This window comes from Barbatula barbatula (assembly GCF_947034865.1).
Source record: "Barbatula barbatula genome assembly, chromosome: 10".
Classification (NCBI taxonomy): Eukaryota; Metazoa; Chordata; class Actinopteri; order Cypriniformes; family Nemacheilidae; genus Barbatula; species Barbatula barbatula.
The window spans coordinates 13,031,586-13,040,501 of NC_136773.1; the positions used below are offsets into that span (position 1 = coordinate 13,031,586).

Consider the following 8,916-nt stretch of genomic DNA (forward strand, 5'->3'; position numbering starts at 1 on the left):
CCTTCTGATCACAAGCCCAACTCTCTAACCACCAGCCCACAGCTGACCCCTAAGCATTAAGAATGGGGACTCTCTCGACGCCTCGCATCTGTGCAGGATTGAGCCAAAGGTGTCTCTTTTGGACCACAAGCATTCCATGTCTCATGACACTGCACAAAACTAAATGTGATTGGTTGCTTTACCAGCCAGTCATATGGCCTCTTGGGTGGGTCTTTACCAATGAATGTGGCTAAAGGTCTGGCTACGCGAGACTAGATGCCAAATGGATTTTCAAAACATAATATAAGGCAGAGCCTTTCCCTCTTCTGACACAAAGGCTGCTGCTCTGCCTTCATATGGAAATGGCAAAGAAGACAGTGTCACTTCTTCTGCTGTTATATGGAGCTTGTGTCACAGCCACACCACATGTCTGCAGAATGCTGAGCCATCCAGTCCGGCCACTACTTTCTGATGAAAGAGACATCAACATTGGGGCAGTTTTCTCACTCCATAGAAATGTTATGTTAAATATACATCCATTCACTTCTGAACCAGAGCCAACAAACTGCATCAGGTCAGTGCACGATACTTTTTGACAGCAGGAATGATGATAAAATGTACATACTAGAAATTCTACTAGAAAGATTATTTGCTGACAGTTGACATGTGTTTTTGCAGCTTAAATTTACGTGAGTTTAAATTTGCTCAGACTCTGATTTTTGCCATAGAGGAGATTAACAACAGCACACAACTGTTGCCTGGTGTCACTTTGGGCTATAAAATATATGATGCCTGTGGATCTGTATCTCAGACTGTATTATCAAGCATGGCTTTAATGAATGGCTATAAAGAGACTTTGCATGATGAGTCCTGTACTAAACCAGCATTTGTTCATGCCATTGTTGGAGAATCAAGCTCTTCTCCCACTATTGGTATGGCATCTTTAGTAGGACCGTTCAGCATCCCTGTTGTAAGAACTCTTATTTTTCTGCTTAATGTTGTCTACATGCATGATGAGGATGCTCCAAATGTTATTAAAAAAAATCACTTTTTCAATTGTTTTACTTAGTGTTACTTAATTTGTATAGAATATTGGGTGGAGTAAGAAATAATGTTGTTGTAAGAAAGAAATAATGTTGTTAATAATCCGCTTTATTTTATTTAGGTCAGTCATTTTGCCACATGTGCATGCTTGAGTGACAGAAAGAGGTTCCCGTCCTTCTTCAGAACAATACCTAGTGATTATTACCAAAGCAAAGCGCTGGCTCAGCTTGTCAAACACTTCGGCTGGACTTGGGTTGGAACGGTGAGGAGTCGCAATGACTATGGTAACAATGGAATTGCAGCTTTTGAAAAGATGGCACAACAAGAGGGGATTTGTATTGAATACTCAGAGGCAATAATTAGAACTGATTCACAAGAGCAGCTCTTAAAGACACTGGAAGTGATTAAAAAAGCCACAGCGAGGGTGGTGGTGGCTTTTATCTCATTTGGTGACTTTGTTCCCTTTCTGAAATTATTAGCACAACAAAACATCACTGTTCTGCAGTGGGTCGCCAGTGAATCCTGGATCACCTCTCGAATTATAGCAGAAACAAAAGAATACAGTTTTCTCACAGGAGCTGTGGGCTTTGCTGTGGCGAACGGCAAGCTTGACGGCCTACGGGAGTTTCTCGTGACTGTGCACCCTGATCAAGAACCAAAAAATGAACTTTTGAGGGAATTCTGGGAAACTGTTTTTCAGTGCACTTTCAGAAACACCAGCAGTATGACACGTGTATGTACGGGCTCAGAACACTTAACAGAACTACAAAATGAATATACTGATGTATCAGAGCTGCGCATAGCAAGTAAAGTGTACACATCAGTGTATGCTATCGCACATGCACTACATAATTTAATAAATGATGTCAAATCTGCCACAAACAGCAGCAAAGGAGATCTGCCCACACCACAGAAGGTGATTAAAATAATAAAATAGATCAGGAAACTCAAAGGGAAACCAATTATGATTGTGTTTATTGTCAGGTGTTGGAGTATATAAAAGATGTCCGTTTTACCCTCAAAACGGGTGAGAATTTCTTTTTTGATGCGAGTGGTGATCCAGTTGCAAAATATGATCTGGTGAACTGGCAGCCAGCTGAAGATGGAAGTCTGCAGTTTAAACTTGTTGGTGTGTATGACAGCTCACTGCCTTCAGAGAAACTACTTCAAATTGATCAAGAAAACATGGTATGGGCTGAGAAAAGTGGTCAGGTATGTCAAAATAAGTAAATCATGAGTAGAGGGAAGTGCCCGTTACAGTCATATTAAGAATTGGTCATTTAGGAATAATTAATAAATAAATAAATATCAAAGTTAATTAGCACAAATACTGGGAGAAATTATGCAATTAAATCTAACATCAAATCATTAAAATCATCATATTCTGTATATGTGCCTTACATAATGTTACATATCTTTTCACAGGTGCCTGTGTCTGTGTGTAGTGAGAGTTGTCCTCCAGGCACTAGGAAGGCTGTACAGAAAGGAAGACCTGTCTGCTGTTATGACTGTATTCAATGTGCAGATGGAGAAATCAGTAACAGCACAGGTAAACCCTAGCAAATGTTATTAAAACTGTCCAATACCCAAAGATCTTGTGATGTGCTTTCATTAAAATAATATTTTTTTTATTAATTCCTTCTCCACAGATTCTAGTGACTGCTTTCCTTGTGATTTGGAGTATTGGTCCAATGAAAACAAAGACAAATGTGTATTAAAAGTGACTGAATTCCTTTCCTACACAGAAATCATGGGGATTGTGCTTTTTATTTGCTCATTAACTGGAGTATTATTTACATCAATTATATCTTTTGTGTTTTATCTTCATAAAGAAACACCTATCGTGAGAGCCAACAACTCAGAGCTGAGCTTCCTGCTGCTCTTCTCATTGACTCTGTGTTTTCTCTGTTCACTTACTTTCATTGGTCGCCCCACTGAGTGGTCCTGTATGTTACGTCACACAGCGTTCGGGATCACTTTTGTCCTCTGTATCTCTTGTGTTCTGGGGAAAACAATAGTTGTGTTAATGGCCTTCAGGGCCACACTTCCAGGAAGTAATGTCATGAAATGGTTTGGGCCTGTACAACAGAGACTCAGTGTTGTTTCTCTAACTTTAATACAGGTTCTAATTTGTGTGCTTTGGTTAACAATATCTCCTCCTTTTCCACATAAAAATATGAATTATTACAGGGAAAAGATCATCCTGGAATGTCATGTAGGTTCTGATGTTGGTTTCTGGGCTGTTCTTGGTTATATTGGTCTGTTATCAATCTTGTGTTTTGTTTTAGCGTTTCTGGCGCGGAAGCTGCCTGATAACTTCAATGAAGCTAAATTCATCACATTCAGTATGCTCATATTCTGTGCTGTGTGGATCACATTTATACCAGCTTACATCAGTTCTCCTGGAAAGTATACTGTTGCTATGGAAATATTTGCTATTTTAGCTTCGAGTTATGGTTTGCTATTTTGCATATTTGCCCCCAAATGTTACATAATTTTGTTAAAACCAGAGCAAAATACAAAGAAAAATATTATGTGCAAACCCTAAACTTATTATGCCTAGTGATCAACCTGAGACAAATGTTAATTTTTGCCACCAATAAAACAACTTTTTTTTACTTTTGTATGGCAACAAGCTTAACAATAGCCGAGGTATGTATGGCTTGGTAAACTGGCAGCAACATAGTGTTTGCCCAGAGTCCCACGTGGACTCATGTTGCTGTCTGGGACACACATACAGACTGCCTCTACGTTGCAAAACTGATGAATATCTTGAATTTTATAGTGACTACACATAGAATCATGTTTGTCAGGGTTGTCTGACCCATGAGTTCTGCTCTTCACAGGCTGTGGCAGGCTCTGCAGTGTAGGACGAGTCAGTACTGGACACAGTGGACTCACCGTCTCCATCACAGCCATATTCTGGACCTACATTGTTTATTGCCTAATAAAAAATGACATTGACTTTTTGCAATTAATAAGAAATGTAAATTCAATTTAATAGCCTGTATGTATATTACAGAAACTTTAGAGCCAATCATTTGCTTCATAATTACAAATATATATACACACCATTTAGTTGTGTAACATTTCATACATTCCGAATAGAAAGTTTAGACAGCATTACAATTTGATTGTTTTGCAACACAATGTTGGGTCATAGCAAACCCGACCATGGGTTATTTTAATTCAACAGGTTGGGTTTTACAATCAACCCATGGGTTGATGGTTTACCCCATATTTATTTTAAAGCAGTTTTTTACTGGGTTGCTAGATATTCTTCATTTTCATTATTAGACATACTGTAGTCTATACATGCCCATACTTTCCTGACTTGCTTGTGTTTTTGAAAAAACATTGTTTGAAGTTTTTACCAATTGTTTGCCTAGTGGTTCTGTTACACAAGAATTGCGCCACATATATAGTCAATAAAGTCATGACGATCTAAGCATTATACAGTTATTACCAACTATTCTTGCTAACTTGAAGTGTAGCCACAACTTTTTCTAAACTTGATTTTATTTTGTTGAAAATTCAAGATTTTATAAACAATAAATCAGAGACAATAAATAAAAAGTGTAATTTCTCAACGCACTGCTGCTGGTTTTTGCATCATGATTTCATCATTATTCATGCTACAAGAGGGCAAAAACAAACTAGCACTCATGATGCTGATCCCAAATGAATTTTTAAATATGATAAAAGGCAGAACCTTTCCGTGTGCTGCCACAAAGGCTCCAGCTTTACTTTCATACTAGAATGGCAAAAAGGACAGGGTCACTACTGCTTTTGCTGTTGTATTATACTTGTGTCCCAGCCACAGCTCAAGTCTGTAGACTGCTGAGCAACCCAGCACATCCTCTACTTTCTACTGAAAAAGACATCAACATTGGGGCAATTTTCACAATCCATACAACAGCTGTGGTAAATATACAGCCTTTCACTTCCAAACCAGAACCAACAAAATGTATCAGGTGTGTATGAAAAACTTTCTTGACATCATGCATTATACTGTAAATAATATAAAACACTTCTATATTGATTCTAGATAAACTATAAATCTGATGCTTATATTTTTCAGCCTAAACTTGCGTGAGTTTAAATTTGCTCAGACGTTAATTTTTGCCATAGATGAGATTAACAACAGCACACAACTGTTGCCTGGTGTCACTTTGGGCTATAAAATATATGATGCCTGTGGATCTGTATCTCAGACTGTCCTCTCAGCTATGGCTTTAATGAATGGCTATGAAGAGACTTTGCATGATGATTCCTGTTCTAGACCACCATTTGTTCATGCCATTGTTGGACCATCAGGCTCAACAGCCACCACTGGCACGGCCTCCTTAGTAGGACCGTTTAACATCCCTGTTGTAAGAACTTTTTCCTGCCATAAATTGTAATGAAGAATCAATGCATGATGAAATGCTTTACTGATAAATACAAATATGAAAACAATCAATGTAAACATCAAAAGAACTTGTCACGTTGTTTTACCTGTGTTTATTAATACTACATAATTTATACAATAGTAGTAATGGGAATGTTAAGAAATAAATAATACTCTTCATTTCACGAAGGTTAGTCATTTTGCCACATGTGCATGCCTGAGTGACAGAAAGAGGTTCCCGTCCTTCTTCAGAACAATACCTAGTGATTATTACCAAAGCAAAGCGCTGGCTCAGCTTGTAAAACACTACGGCTGGACTTGGGTTGGAACGGTGAGGAGTCGCAATGACTATGGTAACAATGGAATTGCAGAATTTGAAAAAATAGCGCAACAAGAGGGGATTTGTATTGAATATTCGGAGGCCATAATCAGAACGGATCTGAAAGAGCAGCTCCTAAAAACACTGGAAGTGATTAAAAAAGCCACAGCGAGGGTGGTGGTGGCTTTTATATCACTCAGTGACTTTGTTCCCTTCCTGAAATTAATAGCACAACATAACATCACTGGGCTGCAGTGGGTCGGCAGTGAATCCTGGATCACTTCTCAGGTTATACAGGAAAAAAAGGAAAATCGTTTTCTCACAGGAGCTTTGGGCTTTGCTGTAACAAACGCAAAGCTTGATGGATTGCGAGAGTTTCTCGTGACTGTGCACCCTGATCAAGAACCAAAAAATGAACTTTTGAGGGAATTCTGGGAAACTGTTTTTCAGTGCTCTTTCAGAAACACCGGCAGTGTGACACGTGTCTGTACTGGCTCAGAACACTTAACAGAACTACAAAATGAATATACAGATGTATCAGAGCTGCGCATAGCTAGTAAAGTGTACACAGCAGTGTATGCTGTTGCACATGCACTACATAATTTAATGAATGATGTCAAATCTGTCACCAACATCAGCAAAAGCGATCTGCCGACACCACAGAAGGTGATTAAGAGGAAAAACTATTAGATTCAAGTGAACAACTTCAAACTGAAACCAACTATGCTTGTGTCTATTGTCAGGTGTTGGCGTATATAAGAGATGTGAATTTCACTGTGAAAACTGGTGAGAAAATATTTTTTGACGCGAGTGGTGACCCAGGAGCAAAATATGATCTGGTGAACTGGCAGCCTGCTGAAGATGGAAGTCTGCAGTTTAAACTTGTTGGTGTGTATGACAGCTCACTGCCTCCAGAGAAAATCCTTCAAATTGATCAAGAAATCATGGTTTGGGCCGAAAACAGCAGACAGGTATGTCAAACTAAAGAATAAATAATCATGATTTAAGAAAATATGACTGAACAAAATATATAAAAGCAGATACACAGGGGAAAATTACACAACTAAGAAACCGATTATTAAAACCACCACATATGGGCTTCATATGGAATGCGATTATTGTTTCACAGGTGCCTGTGTCTGTGTGCAGTGAGAGTTGTCCTCCAGGCACAAGGAAGGCTGTACAGAAAGGAAGACCTGTCTGCTGTTATGACTGTATTCAATGTGCAGATGGAGAAATCAGTAACAGCACAGGTAAACACTAGCACATGCTAGAAAAACTGTCCAATACCCAATGACCTTGTAATGTGCTTTTCATTCAAATAATCTTTTTCAATTCCTTCCTCACAGATTCTAGTGACTGCTTTCTGTGTGATTTGGAGTATTGGTCGAATGAAAACAAAGACAAATGTGTCTTAAAAGTGACTGAATTCCTTTCCTATACAGAAATCATGGGGATTGTGCTTTCTATTTGCTCATTTTTTGGAGCATTATTAACATCTATGATATGTTTTGTGTTTTATCTTCATAAAGAAACACCTATCGTGAGAGCCAACAACTCAGAGCTGAGCTTCCTTCTGCTCTTCTCATTGACTCTGTGTTTTCTCTGTTCACTTACTTTCATTGGTCGCCCCACTGAGTGGTCCTGTATGTTACGTCACACAGCGTTTGGGATCACTTTTGTCCTCTGTATCTCTTGTGTTCTGGGGAAAACAATAGTTGTGTTAATGGCCTTCAGGGCCACACTTCCAGGAAGTAATATCATGAAATGGTTTGGGCCTTTACAACAGAGACTCAGTGTTGTTTCTCTAACTTTAATACAGATTCTAATTTGTGTGCTTTGGTTAACAATATCACCTCCTTTTCCACATAAAAACATGAATTATTACAGAGAAAAGATCATCCTAGAATGTCATGTAGGTTCTGATGTTGGTTTCTGGGCTGTTCTTGGTTATATTGGTCTGTTATCAATCTTGTGTTTTGTTTTAGCTTTTCTGGCTCGGAAGCTACCTGATAAATTCAATGAAGCTAAATTCATCACATTCAGTATGCTCATATTCTGTGCTGTGTGGATCACATTTATACCAGCTTACATCAGTTCTCCAGGAAAATTTACTGTAGCCATGGAGATATTTGCAATTTTAGCTTCGAGTTTTGGTTTGTTATTTTGCATATTTGCCCCCAAATGTTACATAATTTTGTTAAAACCAGAGCAAAATACAAAGAAACATATAATGGGGAAACCCTAATTGTAATCAACTCAGGGATGAACAGAAGACATCACTTTGTTAGTAAATGTACATTTTTGCCACCAACACATCAGTAATCAGAAATATGTTTTTTTCAACTTAATACCCTTTTCTGGTCTGGCTTGGTAGGCTCAATATTATTATTTTAATATAATGTGAAGAGGTAAAACATAATTGACCTGTCAAACATCCAAATCACACACATATTTGCGTATGTAAACACACTATACTCATATATATCTTTAGTCTTTGTGCATTGTATGCATTGTGTGTATATATAATTACACTGCAAGTCCAAAATAAAGTCACCACCCGGATTTAACTAAGGAAATAGGTTAGAGCCTCTCATTGGATTGGAGGGTCTAGGTTTAGCAACGTTATGTGCCTAAAGAATGAGGTCAGCTGACTACCTGAATATCCTGACCAGGTAATTCCATCAATGGGTTTTTTCTTCCCTGATGGCACAGGCATATTCCAAGATGACAATGCCAGGATTCACCGGGCTCAAATTGTAAAAGAGTGGTTCAGGGAGCATGAGACATCCTTTTCACACATGGATTGGCCATCACAGAGTCCAGACCTTAACCCCATTGAGAATCTTTGGGATGTGCTGGAGAAGATTTTGCACATTGGTCCAACTCTCCCATCAACAATTCAAGATCTTGGCAAAAAAATATATGCACCTCTGGATAGGAATAAAAGTTGTGACATTGCAGAAGCTTATCGAAACGATGCCATGGCGAATGCGTACCTTAATCAAAGCTAAAGACGGTCCAACGAAATATTACATTGTGTGACTTTTTTGGTACGGGCAGTGTATATGTGTATGATTTTAATGAGTTCTACTCTTTACAGGCTGTGGCAGGCTCTGCAGTGTTGGACGGGTCAGTACTGGACACAACGGACTCTCACTGACCATCTCCATCACAGCCATAT

The 8,916-nt window shown here is 38.6% G+C and overlaps 2 protein-coding genes across 2 annotated transcripts; both read left to right on the forward strand.

Annotated features, from left to right (window-relative positions):
- Positions 1-341: 341 nt before the first annotated feature.
- LOC306899748 (extracellular calcium-sensing receptor-like) lies at positions 342-3,571 on the forward strand (the record flags this gene model as incomplete). The annotated part of the gene is made up of 6 exons (XM_079466220.1): positions 342-553; positions 658-949; positions 1,145-1,939; positions 2,008-2,235; positions 2,449-2,572; positions 2,673-3,571. The coding sequence occupies 6 exons, from the start codon at positions 342-344 to the stop codon at positions 3,569-3,571; spliced, it is 2,550 nt and encodes an 849-aa protein (XP_079322346.1).
- A 1,211-nt stretch (positions 3,572-4,782) lies between these two features.
- Positions 4,783-7,980, forward strand: LOC306899598 (extracellular calcium-sensing receptor-like; the record flags this gene model as incomplete). Its single annotated transcript, XM_079465963.1, has 6 exons — positions 4,783-4,997; positions 5,105-5,396; positions 5,604-6,398; positions 6,476-6,703; positions 6,862-6,985; positions 7,082-7,980. 6 exons carry the CDS (start codon positions 4,783-4,785, stop codon positions 7,978-7,980), a joined length of 2,553 nt encoding a protein of 850 aa, XP_079322089.1.
- Positions 7,981-8,916: the final 936 nt, after the last annotated feature.